At 44.3% G+C, this 18,299-nt stretch overlaps 2 protein-coding genes across 3 annotated transcripts in view; both read left to right on the top strand.

Annotated features, from left to right (window-relative positions):
* TNNT3 (troponin T3, fast skeletal type) overlaps positions 1 to 7,484 on the top strand; it is a 33,106-nt gene extending 25,622 nt beyond the window's left edge. Inside the window, exons 10-14 of the mRNA XM_032984885.2 lie at positions 148 to 261; positions 454 to 563; positions 1,435 to 1,525; positions 4,530 to 4,570; positions 7,086 to 7,484. Coding sequence (XP_032840776.1) covers positions 148 to 261; positions 454 to 563; positions 1,435 to 1,525; positions 4,530 to 4,570; positions 7,086 to 7,134 — 405 coding nt within the window. The 3' untranslated portion in view covers positions 7,135 to 7,484. The remainder of the gene's footprint in view (positions 1 to 147; positions 262 to 453; positions 564 to 1,434; positions 1,526 to 4,529; positions 4,571 to 7,085) is intronic.
* A 1,428-nt stretch (positions 7,485 to 8,912) lies between these two features.
* Positions 8,913 to 18,299, top strand: part of MRPL23 (mitochondrial ribosomal protein L23) — a 65,723-nt gene continuing 56,336 nt past the window's right edge. For both annotated transcript variants that reach the window (XR_006164630.1, XM_042784710.1), the window contains exons 1-4: positions 8,913 to 9,063; positions 9,188 to 9,310; positions 10,026 to 10,108; positions 11,951 to 12,024. Coding sequence is in view for 1 of the 2 variants with exons in the window: in XM_042784710.1 (XP_042640644.1) it covers positions 9,038 to 9,063; positions 9,188 to 9,310; positions 10,026 to 10,108; positions 11,951 to 12,024 (306 nt within the window). In the remaining variant the exon portion in view is untranslated. The remainder of the gene's footprint in view (positions 9,064 to 9,187; positions 9,311 to 10,025; positions 10,109 to 11,950; positions 12,025 to 18,299) is intronic.

Genomic DNA, 18,299 nt, shown 5'->3' on the forward strand with positions numbered 1-18,299 from the left:
CACCCTCTTAAAGCAAGGGCAGGAAACAGGAGTTGTCAGTTCTCATCAACATGCTTAATCTGATCATGTTCCCTGCAGTGCCACTGGTTGCTGGGGAAGCTGTGAGTCTCCCCTACAGTAATTTGCTTCTCTGTGTTGGCTCCACAGGAGGAAAAGGCACGGAGAGAGGAAGAAGATGCCAAGAGAAAAGCTGAAGATGATCTCAAGAAGAAGAAGGCTCTGTCCTCCATGGGTGCCACATACAGCAGCTATCTGGCTAAGGTAAAAAGCATGGATTGGTGGACAAAATATGGAAATGTTAAACCACAGTGTTGACTGGGAACAGTCTTTATTACAAGTTGAGAAAACAGCTCAAGTTTCCTTCTTCTGGATCCCTAGCAGCTTGTCTTACATGCTCTGTCACTGAAATCATGGATTTCTGCAGTCTGGCATTAATTGATGTTCTGAAAACAGGCTGATCAGAAGAGAGGAAAGAAGCAAACAGCCAGAGAGACGAAGAAGAAGGTCCTGGCAGAGAGACGCAAGCCCTTGAACATCGACCACCTGAATGAAGACAAGCTGAGGTAACATGTTTATCCTAACTTACTGAATGTAATCCACTGAAATTTGTTCTTACTGTCCTTGAGTCTTCACTAGTGAAAAAAATGAGGTAAAGAAGGCCCTCCTTGAAATTCAACATGGGACAATATTAACTTGTGCCCTTCCTTGATCTGGAGAATGGAGGGAAAATGGGGATGTGGGGAATAGTTGAAATGTTTTGGTAGCCATCTCGCCATGTTCCTGGCATAGCTCTGTTAGCCTCTCCTGGTAATTAGGATCAGCCATTTATAAGACTAGGAGCCAACTTTAAACCCAGCTCTGAGATTAGTTGAACAAACCTACAGATTGATATCTGTAACATTCCCAGGGGTGAGTTACAGCTGCTAAGGTATGAGTACAGATCTCCATGGAGGCTGAAGGCTTGGGAGCTGAGTGCTCTGGTGCAGAGCAGTCATCAGATGATAGCCTGGACACCCTATGTTGGAGTTTACACGTGACTGAAAGATTAGGTTGGCTCACCTCAGCCCTGAAACAGATCAGATTGCACCATGGCAGCTGCTCTACTCATCTGGGTGGCTTTCAGAGTCCTCCTCCCTTCCCATCTGATTCCCTTGGACTCTTTTATTTCATTAAGAGTCAGGTGGAAAATTAAATCTATAGGAAATACGTTAGTATGTGACGTATGCAAGCCTAAAAGGTTCTCAGGTGAGAAGGTGAGAAAAATGTGACCTTGGAAACAGTAACTAGCTTTCAGAGAATGGAAAGTGCTTGCAGGATGATGTGTGAACTTCATTAAATAAAATGGTAAAAGCCTCATTAGTAATGATGTGAGAACCATAGAAAATATATGATGTCATGTGTGTCTCCCATTTTCCTTTCCCCATAAACACACAGGGACAAGGCTAAGGAACTGTGGGACTGGTTATACCAGCTAGAGACTGAAAAGTATGACTTTACAGAGCAGATCAAGAGGAAAAAATACGAGGTGAGTTGAGAAGCCATTTTGATAATGGCACTGGTTCCACAATGTAAAAATCTCTGTGACTCCTCTGGCAAAAGCCATGTGGTGACATAATTTGTGTCTCCAATGCCCTTCTGCAATATTTAAGCTGCAACACACCTGGGAGTGCACTCCCCTAACATACATACTTGGACCGGATTTCACATTTTAGGTTGAAATGGAATAGACCACTCTCAAGGTTTTTAGTGTCCCATGGAAAGGCAATCCCAATGGCAAATGGGCTCCCCACCCTCTGCTCAAACACATCTTGCTCATTCTTGTTTATCCATAGGTAACTGTGGCCTGAAAACTCAGTAAATCTCAATTCACTCATCTCCATTGAAAAGTAATATTTTAAAACCCTTCTTTGATTTCACACTTGAATGTTGTAAGTTTTATTCCCATCCCAGACAGATTCCCTGTGGACTGAGCTCTCTGGAGTCACTGAAAACTGTCTCCAGACAGGAGCATCTGACTGAAGTGTCACACGGTAACAGAAAGTGGACGTGTTTCCTTCTCAGTCAGTCACAGGACAGGGCAGCACTCGCCTACATCAGGTTTCAGTGGCTGAGAAATCCTACTGGATCTCTCTCCATCTCACTTTCCTTTTAATTCCCAATCACACAGTCACATGCTGACAGGGAATGAGCAACACCAATGTAACTATCTCAATCTCTCTTAGATTTTAACACTGCGTTGCAGGCTGCAGGAGCTTTCCAAGTTGTAAGTACAACAAACTTGCCTGTGTAACAGCAGCAGCAAAGGCTATCAAATGCATGAGCCTGCCGCATGGTCAGAGGGCAGGTGCCAGACAGAAACTGGCACTTGGCTCCAAGTGCAGAGAGAAAAGAGAAAACCAGATCCTGTGTCTCTCCCTTCACTTCCTTTTTCTCTCCCTTTCCATTCTTTGAAAAGAGATGAAGCAGTAGTTTAGGAAAAGAGCTGGGGTCCAACAGGGATGTGGCTAAAAAACTGAGCACGCAACCCACTCAGACCATCTCTAAAATAACTCCCTATCCAAACTTCGGGTATTGTGTGCGTGGGGGAGTCACCCTAATGCACCTGGGATACATGCAGAAGCTTAGGGAAGTGTATGTAATGACCTGGACTTCACAAAAAAAGAACGATATGGGGTTTGGAAAGATTGTCCGCCTTGTGGCACATGCCCATCCAGATCCAAAATACTGGAGAATGCTACCTTAAGGATAACAGGTCAGCTAGGTGTGGAAAAACAGGAATTAAGGCAGTGCTATGGTAATGAAACCTCTGCATAAAACCTCTCCATAAAACCTCTGATGAAAAGCAAGGCGAGGTAGTACGAAGAATGGGCAAAGTACAAGGGAAATGCACAGCTGAGATACGATAGTAAAGTGGAAGAACAAAGGGAAGATGATAGCAGGAAAAAAAGTGAGGAGAAAGGTCAGCGAAAACAGCAAAGGGAATGAAGGAGACACATGCAAGGATGCAAGGGAGAGACAAAGGAAGGGACTGGGACACACAGGAGTGGAGCTGTTCTTTAGCTCTAGAGTCTGTTGCTCTTTGGTGCTTTGTTGGAGGGTGAGTGTCATAGTCACAATCACAAGGTTATCACTGAAGGTAAGTCTAAAGTCCTCGGGTCAAACTGGTTCTCCTCCACACTTGGGAAAAATACTCAGTTGCAAAAAATAATTTAAACCGCTGCGGCAGATACTAAAACTTCCAGAGTAAGTACAAAAGCAGGTGATCTGCTGATCCTTCCTTCCTTGTGTTGTCCTGCTCCTGCTAATGTTTCAGTCTCCTATTTTGTTTCTGTTTGCCACGGAAAGACAAGAGCCAGGAAATACCGGTTGTTGGGCCAATCTGAATGTATTACTTTTGTTTTTCTTGTTTGGCACACGGGGAACACGAGCTGCCACTTCAAATATTCAAATACTGGGTCATCAGTTCTTTGACCTGCAGAGCCAGTGGAGAACTTTGAACTACAGCAAAAGCAGAAGCAATGCATACGTCTTGGCAAGTGCATTTTTACACCCTAGGAAAAATAGGTAGAACCCTGACATGGTTACAAATGAAGTGGTGAAGGAGCAAAAGAGGGCTCTCTATCACACCCTAGTTTTTGCAGGCTATTTCGGTACCTAAGATGAAAGAGCCCCAGGATCTCAGCAGCAGGTCCAGGGCTATGGGCCAGGCCTGAGGTGCTAAATCAGACCATAAGGTGCTCATCCTGTGCAAGGTAGGTGTTTGCTTTGCCATGCATCAGGTTGAAATATGCAGTTTACCCACGGCTAAACAAAGAGGCACTCCAGCTTGTAGGACAGCCTCTCTAGTGGCTTGCAGTCATCAACAGAGCTTGGGAAGGTCTTCAGAGCCCCCACTTCCACCTTTTCCTCTGTGGTTTTTAAAGCACTCCTTGAATATTTTCTTCTTCAGTGTCTTTAAAACTTGCCTTATTCGATGAGTGGCTGGGAAGGTAGTGACTGCTGCAAGCTCTTCACCCCTTGCTCTCCCAGCCAACAAAGATACTCCAGCAGAACGTGACAGCCATCTCCCACTCTTGAGGTCCCCATCTGAAGACCACTGAAGTTCTCTGAGCTTACATACTTCCTAATGTATAGGAGTAGGGGAAGAGTGAGAAGATGAGGTTGACATATACAGGTGATGGAGCCATCCAAGAGCTTTCCAGCTGGCCAGGGTGACACTCACTCTGGTTCACTTGCCTGCAGTTTGACCTGCGAGTTCCTAGATTAATTTGTGTACACGTGAACTCTTCTAATAAGGGTTATAGAATTCTAGCTCTTCTGTCCCTTGACATGTGAAATTGGCTTGCAGATTCATTGCCGAGGAGCAACATTTCTCTCCTTCAAGCAAGGGTGAGCTTTTATTTCAAAGGAAGTATTCATCCCTACCATAGGCACATGTTTCCAGCACTTCAGCAGGTAAAACTCCCCTCTCTCTGAGGGAACAAGGTTTCTGTATCTCTAAAAACCCTGGTCATGTATGTTGTTTGCAGATTGTCACCTTCAGGAACCGGATCGATCAGGCTCAGAAGCAGTAAGTACCCATATCCCCTTCCCAGCTCCTGGCTTGGGGATATCTTCTCAGTGTTCAAAGTAGCCACTTCAGCCTCAACACCGACATTTTCTTGTTGCAATGAAATGAGGTTAGAGATGGAAAGGCAACTCCCATCCTGCCTCACATTGAGAAAATGAAGGGGAAACTGAAGTGAATGTAACAGCTAACAAGAAAAAAATCATGTGTTTTCACACCATGTCTGCAAAATTTCCATCTGCTTATTGCTGGGGTTTTCAATCACCTAACTGAGGTGCTTTGAATACTTGAGGGAATACAACCCTTGTTTATGAAGGGTAAACAAGTGGTTGCTAAGATTATAAGGAATGGTGTGTAACAAGACTAACATCATGGGATTACTGTTGTGAGCTCTTTTCACTCATCCCTCCCCCACTTCCCTTCCCCACAAGACTTCTATTTCATTAGGTATTTTCAGTCTTATATCTTTAACTATTCGAGGTGTTTACAGCGAACTTATGAGAGACCAGGGCTAGACAAAGCTTGGGGTGTAGGGCATGTAGAAAACTAACAGACACGGAGAAGAAACTGGAGGGAAGCAAGGGAGGAGAGCTCTGCAGGGGTGGGATCTGGTCTTCACTGTGCTTCTGTATCTTCTTAGCAAAGCCACGCCAGGAATGAAGTGGTGGTCCTTGGTGACATCCTTGGATGATAGCAGTGACCAGACACTCTACCTGCCCACTTCCCCAGGCCACCCTCCCTTATCAGATGAATGTAACACTGGGGGCTCAGTTGTCTGTAGATGCCAGACATAAGGCTTGACCTTCCCGTGGTATTTTCTGTACAGAGCTGTAGGCTGAAAAACCTCAGCAGAATGTGCAGCTGCAGACGGATGCCATGGTTTGCCTGGGTGTTGCTGCTCTTTTGAGAGGCACTACTACACCACCCACAACAGGCTGTACCATTACTGCATGCTTGCTCCCCCAAAAGACATGATAGTCTCTCAGGACATCATTTGAAAAGGTTGCATTGAGAAGCCCACAGCTCATGAGATTTCTGTGTACTTAGATTTCCATCCACACTAGACTGTACCATTCCAAAGCAATGCCTGTTAAAGTGTTATACAAGGATCAAGTGATCCTCTTGCTTCAGATTTAATAAGTCTCCTTAAGCACACTCTAAAGGTTAGGCATAACATCAAACATCACATGCGCTTGTGGAGGTGAAAGCACTCTGCCTTCATTTGAGGAGCTACTCAGTTCCTATACTGGTTTTTGAACCTGCATAAAGGCTGGCAAAAGAGACACCGAGATGAATTTCAGATAAGCAGAAGATACTCTGCTGTTTCTCATGTAAAAGGTCAATTTTTCTAATAGACCAAGTCTAACTTGGTCAAAAGGTAAAGTATCCACTATGCGTATGTCTGTGTCACTGTGCTACACCCTTCCGTAAATATGGCTAGTGCTCTTGAACCAATCCATGGGGCAGCACCACAAAAAACTCCCCTGGATGTGTCGTCTACATTTTTTTCTGCTCCGTGGAGGAACCTGTGGCTCTGAAGAAGGCCTCTCTGTTGATATCAAGGCCCTACCACCTTCTGGTGGCCCCCAACCCCATGCTCTGCCGTGTCAAAGAGCTGCCCTCAGTTTGCATGTACTTTGGTTCAAGAAGCAGCCTCATCATCATATGTGTGAGACGGAAAGGTTTGGTGCTGTACCGAGCCCCAAAAGCCAAGGTGCTGCCTACGGGAGCCGGTGCAGAATCTAACTCAACTAACTTCACGCCTGGCCCCTCTCTGACTCCAGGCATGCCTGCTTCTCAGTCAGAAGGTAAGTGGCTCGCATGTTGGCTTGCCCTTCTGTATGCAAGAAGATACTATTTGGAGAGTTTGCCTCGGGTGCTTTGCGTGCGGAATTTAGCCGGACTGCTCCCACACACACCACGAGCAGGATGGGGATACTGACATGAGGGGAGGCCTAAAAGGTTGTTTGGACTCTTTTGGAGGCTCCTGCTCTCGTGATATAAGGAAGAAGCCACTCTGCCTTTGCTAGAGCAAAGCAATTCTTAGTTGTATTTAAATTATTGCTCAGCTTCTTGTCTCCACTACTAGATGACTAGAGCATCTGGGGAATTTGACCAGAGCTCCATGATAATGAGGAAATTTTCTCCAGAATCGTCTCTAAATCCTAAAATCCAGATCATAGCAGATTTGAATTCAGGAAACATCAAATCTGTGGCTGGATAGGCCTGTCATTTAGTTTTGAGACCACCCTGACTTCTGTCCTGATAATGCAGGAATCTAGAAGGGTCCACCTCTTTCAGACATGCACATCCTGGCCTTTCACGAGGAGCCTGAGGAGGAATCTCTTTCCACAGTATTGACAATATTTTTCTTAGTATGTGCTCTATGGCAGGCGTGCCCAACACGTGAGAAATGAAAACAGCTCGAACCTAATCTGAGAGTCTGAAATGCGCAGTGGCCACAGAGCCCCACCGCCTCCACCGTGCTGACATGTTTTTCTTTCCTTTTGTATTGTAGCAGCAAGAAGGCAGGAGCCAAGGGCAAGGTTGGCGGGCGCTGGAAGTAAAGAACCAGGCAGGATGGCCCTTAGCGGCAGGCTGAAACCCTGCTGGTCTCCTCTCTCTTCCTTCACCAATCACTTGTGTTCCCACGCCTCAACGATCACAAAAATCGCAACATCAGCCTCAGTTGGCTATTGCTGCTGCTTTTCTTCTTTTTCTTCCTGGAGGGGTCTGGCGGCTTCCTCGGTCAAAAGGAAGCAAGTTCCCTATGGAACTGAGATGACTCCTTGCTGGCATCTTCAATTCCTGCTGAGCCTGTCCTTTTTCCTTCTGATACCAGCCCTATGCTGTCCTGTAGATTGCTGTGTACAAATCTCTGGATTTTGTAAATAAAGCACGAGCAGTACCTACTCCAGTGACAGCCCTCTGGAATGGTGTTTCATATTTTATTTAATGGCATCCCATTTTGCAAGGGTTTGGGAGTTGGTCCTAATCCTTATTTAATATCATTAGATCCAGCTCTACAACTGGGAATGAGGCTCAATATCATCAGCGAAAACCCAGGATTGGGTCCTGTTTTATAGCCACTATACAGGCAGATAACAAAAGCTGACTGTTCCAGGGGAGCTCATAATCTGGTTGCCAAATGTAGCTGAAATTAACTTGAAAGTTTGAGTGATGAAAGGAATCAAGGAATTGGGAATAAAGAAACAAATCCACAGAAGTGGTAATTTTCCGCACACAGCGTTTCTTAAATGCAGACAAGTCACAGTGCAATATGGAAAGTGATTCATTCAAATATTACATTCAAATGTTTATTGAGGCAGTTAATCTACATGTAACATTAAAGCCCAATGCTGAAGTGTGAATTACTTGGTTAATTCAGTGTAGATGTCAAAACGCAAATGGCTGTTACTACATTTGGGATGTGAGCTATTCTGTAGGGCCTCTTGTCTTTGCCAACCCTTGACAGGCCCTGTTGGAGGGAAGCCCACCGGCGACGGTGGTTCTCCCCCATGTTTCCAAACTCCCGGCTGTTTCTGGTGCTTACATTCATGCTCTGGCTCTCTGTTAGCACGTGCTGCAGCATCTCACGGATTTGTAAGAGTGGTTTAGGCGGGAAGGGACCTTCAAAGGTCACCTAGTCAAACCCCTGGGATGTTTTTTCACTAGATCAGGTTGCTCAAAGCCTCATCAGACCAGACCTTGAGCACTCGCAGGGAAGGGGCATCCACAGCTTCCCTGGGCAACCAGTGCCTGAGTCCCACCACCCTCATCGTGAAAAATTTCTTATCTTCCTTAATCTAAACCTACCCTCTTTCAGTTTAAAACTGTTGCCCCTTGTCCTGTCACAACAGGTGGTGTTATAAAGGCTCTGTCTTTCTTATAAGCCCCCTTTATATAAGGAAAGGCCTCTCTCAAGTCTCCCCGGAGCCTTCTCTTCTCCAGGCTGAACACCCCCAGCCCCCTCGGCCGCTCCCCACAGCGGAGGTGTCCCCGTCCTCCCACCGTTTTGGTGGCCTCCTCTTGCCCCGCTGCCATGGGCCCACAGCTGTGGGGTGCTGGGGACCCCCGAGCTGAGGTCTCACCAGGGCAGAGTGAAGGAGGAGGAGGAGAAGAGTCACCTCCCTCCCGCAACCGGGGGGAAGAGACGGCGGGAAACGCAGCCCGCACTGCCAAACCCCAGAGGCGCCATTTTGCAGGCGCTTCCCCCGCCTCCAACGGCCTTGCGGCTCCCCTGGAGGACCGTCCCTCCCCCGCCCCGAGGCAGCATCCACCCCGGGGCGGCGGGCTGTGGTTTTGGGGCGGGAAACTGCGGTTTTGGTGGGGGGAACTGCGAGGATCCGAGGAACTGAGGGGTCCGACCCCGCCGCCCTGCGCTGCCGCGCTCCTCCGCTCCAGCAGGGGGCGAGAGCGGCCCGCGCCGCCCCGCCGGGGGCCGCTCTGTCACCGCACGGCGCCTCGGCCATGGCGGCGGGCGCCCGGCGGACCGTGTGAGCGGGCAGGGCCGCGGCGGGGGGGCCGGGCGGGACGGCTGGGGAGGGGGCGGCGGCGGCGGCGGGGGATGTGGGGGTGCCGGTGCCGGTCAGTCAGTTCAACGTCGTGGTCTCCCCGCAGGTACCCGCTGTTCCAGCTGGGCGGCCCGCAGCTGCGGATCTTCCGGCCCAACTTCTTCATGCTGGCGGTGCGGCCCGGCGTGCCGCAGCCCGAGGACACCGTCCAGTTCCGCGTCTCCATGGAGTGAGTGGGGGGACGGGGCACCGCGGGGCACAACCCCCCCCCCCCCCCCCCCCCCCCCCCGCCGCCCGAGCTGCAGCCCAGCTGAGGGGCGGGAAGGCCCGAGTGCCACGTAGCGCCCTCCGGGCGCGGGGACGGGGCTTCAGCCCCGGGGAGGGCCCTTTGGAGGGCGGCGAGGGCACCCGTTTAACTACGAGGTTTGCCGGGCTCCTCTTCCCGAGCGCTCGAGAGGCTCAGCCTTCGCAGGGACGGGCTCGGGAAGCCCTGAGGAGGGTGATCCAGAGGAGGCAAAGGTGATGCCCAGGTGTTTGTCAGGACTCTCGGCCTGACGCGGCTGGTTGCACACACTAAAGCCCACAAGCCTGTGGCAGGCCCCGGAAAGATTCAAAACTGCTATTCAGATGGTTAGAAAGAGTTTTTGGCTCAGGCAGTGAGAAAGCCTCCTCACTCTCGCTGAACACATGTTTTGATTGTTGAGGCTAAAGAGGATAAAATATTGGTCATTGTTGCAGTTTATGGATAATGAATTGCTGTAGCAGTGTGTGATCTATGTTGACTTTATACTTCTGTGCATTAAAGCTGCCTTGGTTAAAAGAAGAAGACGTATTTCTTCCAAAGTATCAACCAGTCTATAAATACTCTGGCTCTGCTTCTTCTATTATTTAAATATTTATACTTTTCCTTCTGTCTTTCCCCAAAATATTTTTGCATCGCCTAGGATGACGAAACTGGATATCAAGAATTACCTTGAAAAAATATACAATGTGCCGGTAGCTGCTGTGAGGACGAGGATACAGCATGGTAAGTGCTGTTGAGTAATCCAAAGGGATGAATACAGCATCCCTGCGCAGCCAGAATAGGCTTTTCCTACCAAAAGGTCCACTGGATTTCAACAACCTTTGGTTCCAGGTGCTTAGCTGATGATGTCTATCACCTTAGTTGTTTATCTGTCCCTTCAAATGCACCACTTCGATTTGATTACGACTTTAGTTTTAAAGAGAAAAATCTGAATTTAAAAAGCCGTATCATCTTGACAGTTGTCTAGCTTGTGCTGTATGCTTTTGTAGTTGGTACTATTTCTCCCTGAAGCCTAATGGGTGTCTCACTTCAGAAGGAACTGCTTCATGTGTTTTAATGCAATTAGTAATTAAACTTAATTTCAACCATAGCCTTTTTTGAAAAAAAATATGAGTTGAGATTACCTGGCATGCACGCTGAGGAGGTGTTATGGTCTAGCAAAAGACAAAGTTGGTAAAGCAAAGAAAAGTATTCTGTTAGACCTGTAGATAATGTCAGTAAAACATCTTGATAAACTTTCTATATTTCATCACCTGTCATTACCACATTTCTGCTACAGGCTTGTATGCTTACACTCATAGTGTTTCTCTCCTGTGCCACCCACACCAAAAACCCAACATAAAACCGACCCAAGAGAAAAAGAAAAAACGTTCCTGGTTTAAGTTATGCTGAACTGTGACTTGTAGCAGAGGGTCCCATCTCTGACTGAAATAAACTAAATTTATATAATGTCATATGAATGACATTATATAAATTTACATATGAATATTTCCTTCCCCAGAGCTTCTCTGACTGCAGTTTGGATGCAGTGCAAAGTATAATCATGTTATGCACTGCCTGATGATCAGAAAGGTAAATTAGTCAAATGGAGAGCAACTCATTGGTTAGGACGTCTTTGATGGCTGAGTTTTTCTTTTTTCATGCAGTGACTCTAGCAGAGGAATTGATTGATGTGTTTATAATGGTTAAGAGTAAGGATGATTTTCAAAAAGGGATAGGAAAAAAAGAGCTGTAATAGTGCAAAATGGAGAATATAAGAAAAAGCTTAAAAATAAGGTCGTAGAACTCAGAACATAGAAAAGAATAAAAAGAAAATGGAAAGATAATCTGCAGTATGCCTATGTAAAAAACAGAATTAAATGAAGTCCTAAATACCAAACACATGGAGTTCCAAACAGCACTGAAAAAATACTCATGCTTGTCCTTAAAACCTTTTCGTCCCCCGCTGCTAGTGGAAGTGATAGCAGTATCCCTATATTTGGGGATAAAAGAGGAAGAGGAGTTTGTGTGTCTTAATTTGAGAGCTTTAATGTCTCCCTAACATGCAGGGAATAGATTGAACTTCCCACTCAGTTGTGACCAGCATACTTGCAGAAGGTTGAGGTGCTTTTTTGTGGTTTTTTTTGGATGTGGAGGCTAATTTCCTGATGTATAAACAGTAGATCCAGCTCATTAGCTGGGTAGTAGAAATTAACAAGTTTGAAGCTGTTTAGTGGTCATTTCCTCCTTGGCTTCCTGAAGCTGTTGATGTTGGGAGGACAGTTTATCACTCCTGGCCCCTTGTTCAAGAGATTTATCTCCTTGTGGACTTTGTGTGTGATGTGAAAGCACAGTGGCTGTCTGCATCCTGAGTGATAATCCCCAGTTCCTTATTTGTAAACGAGGAGAGTAGTGTTTTACCAATTTCAGTACATTTTAGTACTTGTGTTGCTGTGCTGGTTCTGAAGAAAGAGTATTCCTCTTGACAACAAATCAGAACTAGTGAAGTGTCCCCTTCAGCCTGGCTTTGTTTTGGGGAACTTGGAAGTCCTGGGAAGTAAAAGGTGGGACTCTTCGTTTCTGCAGGTGCAAACAACAAGAGGAATCACAGGAATCAGCGAGTGAAGAAGCCGGATTACAAGGTTGCCTATGTACAGCTGGTGAGTTAACGTGGATGCTTGTGGGGAAAGAAGAAGGAACTGTTAACCAGCCAAGCTAGAAGTAATGTTCAGTGAATTGTCTGGTTGGCTGAATATTTCTGCCAGTCCTCCAATAATGAGTTTTTCTTTCGTATGTTCCAGAATGTATAAAGAGATTTAAATGACTTAGTCTAAAAGTCAAATTCAAACAAATGGTTAATTTTCAAGTCCCCTGTTTGTTTGAGGTCTGTATGTGAGTTATGGTCTGATGTCATATGGTGCTGCTTTGCCAGTGAGTTTCATGGTGACCCTGTACTCTGTGCTGGAAGGTTCAGGGCTTGTGTGGTTGATTGCTGAAATGTCCAGTAAGTGAAAGAATATATTGTAAGGGTAGGGAACTTCTTATTAAAGCTTTTTGGATTTCAGAGAAGACTAAGGCATATTCCTTAGAGAGCTTTTAGTCATGTCTAACAAGCGTGCTTTGTGGCTAAACCGGGTTCTGAAACGTATGTTGGTTGCCCAGTGGAAAAGGAGCTTCATGTTCTTATGAGTTTCTTTCATAACAGAAGCATATTATAGTTTAGACTTCTTGGGCTTACCTGTCTCTATCTAAAAAAGAAATGCAACCAGTGACAGAAAACCCCTTCACATACCAAAATTACATTAAAGGAGTGCTATTTATGGTTGTAAAACCATAAGCTCAAAATTGCTGTTGGCAACACAACCTCAGTGTTGCTCCATCCTGGGACAAGGATTCAGTGTGGGGGGAACACTCTGTGATCTTATAGACTGCTAAGACTTCATATGGACTTGGGGTCAAACTAAAGAGACACAGACAATGAGAAATCTGATTTTTTTTATTTTATTTTTCAAAGTTTAAATGTGCTTAGAAGTTTTTCTCTAAGCGCCTTCTGGCAAGGGGAGTGGAAAGAAAAGTGAGGAGAGTGTTTTTTTCTAGACAGCCCTTACTTTTAAAAGAACACCATAAAGTACAATGTTGATAGAAAGTAACAGAGTTGTATTTAGATGAGCACTAACTTTGATTTACTGTGCTGAAGGTAATGGCAACCTCATCTCCTTAATGGTTTTGCATTATGGTGGCTAAAAAAACACATTCCTTTTTCAAGGAAGAGTCTTTCTTTTCGTGGGCAAATTCTCCCTCCTGGATCGTCTGTGCTAGGTTTTCATCTGTGAGAGATGAATGATTTATTAAGAGGAATGCCAGGAGTGGTGTTGTATCTTCCAATTGCTTTCTCTGAGTATTGTTCTTTAGTAGGTAATTGCAGGCACTTTCCATTGTCACAGCCCCTTACTAGTGACTTCTTTGCTTTTAGAAACTTATTTCCCAAGATTGAAGCAGAAAAGGATCTTTAGTGAACTGTGGTCAGTTCTCAAATTTTATTTCACTGTGTTTAATGCAGTCTTGTTTCTTCAGTCTGCTGAGTTGAGAAGGAGGTAGTCTGCAACCCACAGATACTCAGGGGGAAGGAGTGGGGAGCAAACTGCTGCTGCTCCGTGGAGCAAGCCATTCGTTTAAGGCAGTGCCTTTGTGCATTGGTTTCACATAAAATGCCTGAACCTAGAATAGTTGCCATTACCTTAAGGGTAGCTCTGCGGTGGAGCGGAGAATTACCCAAACTTGATACTGGAGGCAGTCGCACAGCAGTAACTGGTCATTCCTCCAGCCTCTCAGTTTGTCTGCTGGGCAGTGCACAGAGCCCTGTGGTACTGTGGCTGAGGACTACTCTTGGTACATGAGACAGCAAGTGTCCCTTGCTGCGTTGCCCTACGCTGTAGTATCATCACAAGTTTTTAAAGAATGTCATGTTTTCCATCTGTCCCATGAATGGGAACCACCTTTTGGTGTTGTATTTCATCTCAAGTGAGGGAACCCTGACCATTTACTAAACTCTCGTCAGTGAAGCTTGGTCTGTGCATTTTCTCTTCACCTCATTCTTGCTCTCTTTTCTCTCCTTTCTTCTGGTGTTGGTGTCTGTTAATTCCTTTAACATTTAGGTTTATCTTTTTTTTTTTTTTTCCTTTTTCCTTTTGTTTCTTGCTTTTCATCACTAGCTCTGATGTCTCAGACAATGAGCTCCCAGTTCTGTGTTCACACCAGCTTTAAACAGTGGGTGAGGCCAGAAACCCAGTGTCATTTCTGAAACTGAAGGTTTTGCCTTCATTCTCATTCATGGTGTGATTCAGGCCGTAACAGGCCCCATGCAGTCCATTGTTAATATCTGCCTAATTTAGGAAAGTCTTTGGTAACCACTGTAAAATCCTTATTTTCATGAGAATTAAGTTTGCATCTGCCGTGAGTCAGAGTAGCTGGGCTTTCCCACCATTTTTACCAGCTGTGTTTTCTCTCATTAATCCAGTTTCAAGTTAAAACTGCTTATGACTGGAAAAATAACGATGTGTTTTTCGAAGGTCTTGGGTTGCTCTTTTTATTTCCCACTAGGTGGAAGTATTGCTCTTTCCAGTGTGACTTGGTAGCAGCTGTGCTGTGGTTTACCTGAATGAAACTGAGTATATTCTCATGACCAGCTACGCTTCCCTCCTTCATAAAACATCACCTTATGTGTCCCAGCACAACGTACATATCCATTAACTTACTGCAAGTGTCTCAAAGGTGGAAGATGTATGAAGTCATAGTCAACATACCCTTAGGTGTCAGATTAGTGCCCCAGCTGTTCCACATGTAAGAATTGTTGTCCTTTCTTTTCCAAATACTATTTCTTGGAGATTCAGAGCTGTTTACTTTATTCTCAGGCTGTAACTGGACAAATACGTGATCTGTCCAAGCATAATATTTTCACACTAAAAAAATACCTCAAATCATAGAAGGCTGTGGATCAACAATATCTTGCCATTCCAGAGCCTGCCTGCCTTTTTTCCCTTTTCGGAATGTGGTGAGAAAGGTTTAAGTTAGAGACTTACAGCCCTGGGTGTCAAATGCTACTTTTTTTTTACACTGTTTTATTTTTTAAATTAAAAGCAAAGCTATATATCTTTGAAGAGTAGATGGGTAAACGTAATACAGCAACCTTTCTCCTTACTCCAGTACAGTTATAATTATCCTAGTGTTATATAATTGGAGAAAAAAAAAAAAAAAGAGCCAGTGGGAACCTTTACAGTTGCATCAACATCAGGGAAATTAAAAAAAAACACCACCACCCCCTCCTCCTCCTTTGCTGTTCTCATTGGTTTAGCTCAACAGGTGTTAGCACCCGTGGGAGCACAACTGTAGACAAGTCTCTAGAACCTAGACCTATTTTTAATTAAACCTGTTTTGAGAAATCTAATGGAGATGGCTGTAAAAAGGAGTCTGACCTTGTCAACATTAGGACTAACACCTATTTAGCTGCATGAATGATGGCACCTGTGGGAACATTTTTGCAAATGCTTTCTCCTCAAACTTTGTTTCAGATTGTCCAGTATATTCGTAGTAATTAACCCATTTGCACATCAGATGTGACAGCTCTTTTCTTTTGTCATGTATTGAATTTCGAGGAGACTTGGATACACTGTGTCACTCCTGTATAGGTTTTTTGAAATTGCTTTCTGTGCTGTTTTGCCATACCTTTTAACATCAGATGTTACCACTGCAGGAGTAGCAGAATTGTTCGAATGCAATGGATTATTTAAACTTAGTTGCATTTGCTGCTACTGCTGGACCGAATCCCGTGCTGTTTGGAGTCCAACATTTTTTCAGTTAACGATACTATAAACATCACTTTTCTCCTAATTCTGAAGGACAGTAGTAAGTGCTTCAATTATCTAAATAATCAGAAGATCTCACAGTTGTTTACATGATCAGTGTTTGCTGCGTCATTCCTACACAATAATATCTGTGCTGACCTTCCATTCCTAAACTTTCCAAGGGATGCAAAGGTCAGAGAAGTATAAGTGAGTTTGTGCTGGATAATCCTTCCAGCAATTTTCTGACATGAGCTTTAGCAGTAGAAAGGCTAACACTTCACTTCATAGGCCTAATTATGGTCACTTAACCTCTCATTAAAATGAACGGAGGCAATTTGTACCCCTCCTTGTGGTAACTCCTCTACAGACTCAGAGAACAAGGTGTGTTTTCACTCCTTCTAACAGCAAAGGCTTGAAATCTAAGAGGAAAATACACGTTTGATGCTTAAGTCACTTTTTATCTTGAAGGATGTTAGCATTTAACAAATGAGCCCTCATAAGGCCCTGTATATAAATCAGTTTTCCATCTGGGCAATGCTGAAGTGAGGATTAGAGTTCTGCAGTTGTGGAAGTTTAATGGCTCCCATTTCTGTTATCTATACACTGGATCACACATTTCACTTGTACATAATGCTAGAATTTATAGGAAAACCAGAGGTGTCTGGGAAGACCCTAAATTGAGAATAGTGATGTGTAAGATCATCGCATTGACCTTATTTTTTAGGTGTTTCAATACCACCTCTCTGATACGCTTTATTTGGGTTTTTTTATTCTTTTTTTTTAACATTGTAAGGGCTCACGTAAAATGTAAGAAGAGCATGCAGTGGTAGAGCTTAGCCTGACAAATTGTAGAGTATTAGTGTATCACCTCACATTGGTGAAAAAGTTCTGCTTGGCAGTGCAGCTTCCAGTTCCAAGGCAGACTAAATTATCCAAGCAGAATGTTTTGCTTTGGGTTGTTGTTTTTTTTTTTTTTTTTTTTTTTTTTTCCAATGTGTCTTTTTTACAGGGTTTTCTTTTAGCACAGCTATGTCAGGTAGAAAGGTGTTTGTATTTTCTCCCTCTTTCTCTCTGCTTCTAACTAAGGTAATTATGGTGGTAGAAGTTCTAAAGGAGGACCAAGCCCTAGCCTTTTTAGAACTTATTTCAGTTTATGTGAATTTCAATAATTCGGTAATTAAAAGGATCACCTTGGTTAAATGGCTTGCAAATGCAAGGTTTATGAATCAGCCAAAATTTTGCTTTCTGGTTGAATATGCCATCATTTCATGTTCTAGCAGTTTGCAAACCAGATAAAGCCCTGGTGAACTTGGTAGAAATTTAGTTGTTTCATTTCAGTTAGGATTTCATGTATTTGTCATACGGTTGTCAAATGGTTGCTGTGTAGAAGGGAAAACTTTCACAAAGAAAAAGTGTAAGATAAAGCAGCACTGTGTAAAGGAGTGATGATCCCTCCATTCCTTTGGTAGGCATTTTTTTTGAGAAGGTGGCACATGAGCTTGAACCTCAGTAGCCTCTGGCATTATGTGGAAGATGCACTGAATGTAAATATGCCTGGACAGACTCACAGTCCTTTATGTAAGTTGATGCCTTTTTGTATTTTTGAAATTTTGAAATACCCAAGATACAGACTTCTTCTGAAAACTAGCTACTGAGCATGCACAACAGCTATTTTTCATACAGCTTTCATCACTCCAGAGTCTTACAGTGCAGTATTACTGCATAGTATTGTTACTTAAGATTTATCAACCTTCAGTTCTGAGGGTGTAATGTCTTGGCTGTTTGGAATCGTGTCTGGCTGCCAGCCAAAATCAGAATTTCTTCACAAAGCAAGAGGTGGAATGAGCCAACTTGTCTGTGCTGATTTTGATTTATTAAAAGACTCCAGATACAGATTGACATTTTCAGCTCAATATTTGACTTTCACCAGCCTTGAAATGGGAACGGTGAGCACTCTGATAAACAGCTGAAAGGTTTGTCTGGTTTCGCTACAGTCTCTGTGCATATCTTTTTTTTTTTTTTCTTTTTTTTTCTTCTTTTTCCCCTCTTTAAAATAATAACTGTTTTGCAATGCTTAGTGAATTACCATGGATGTTGTTAGTATGCTTTAGGGACAGCTTTCCTTCATTCTCCAATAAGGGAAGTGCATTGGTCCTGGAAGCATACCAGAATGGAAGTGCTGCATAACAAGAACAGTCCCTTACTACACTGTTACCAATATAAATAGTTCTCAAATTTTCAGTGTAGGTGGTATGCCTACCATGTTAGCCTGAATTGTTTTCTGACTTATTTAACTAAAATGGCTTCCTCTCCAGGGCAGACGAGTCCTTAGAATTGGCCCTGTCTGATCTATAGGTACCATGGGGCTGAGCGACCTGCGCGCAGTGCAGTTAAAACACAGTTATTTTTTGTCATATAAACAAATTCTTTTCCAAATGCTTCAGCGTGCTAAAATCTTGGGCAGCACTCGGCCTCAAGGGTGCTTGCTGCTGATCCTGCTACAGGAAGGGTTTCAGCAGGCTACAGCTTTGGGATTGCTCAAGGACATTGATAAGGCCAGCTTCTGCCTCCGAAGGGAGCGATGCGGTAATTGT

This window comes from Tyto alba, unplaced genomic scaffold (assembly GCF_018691265.1).
Source record: "Tyto alba isolate M040663 unplaced genomic scaffold, T.alba_DEE_v4.0 Super-Scaffold_8, whole genome shotgun sequence".
In the NCBI taxonomy this organism is placed as follows: domain Eukaryota; kingdom Metazoa; phylum Chordata; class Aves; order Strigiformes; family Tytonidae; genus Tyto; species Tyto alba.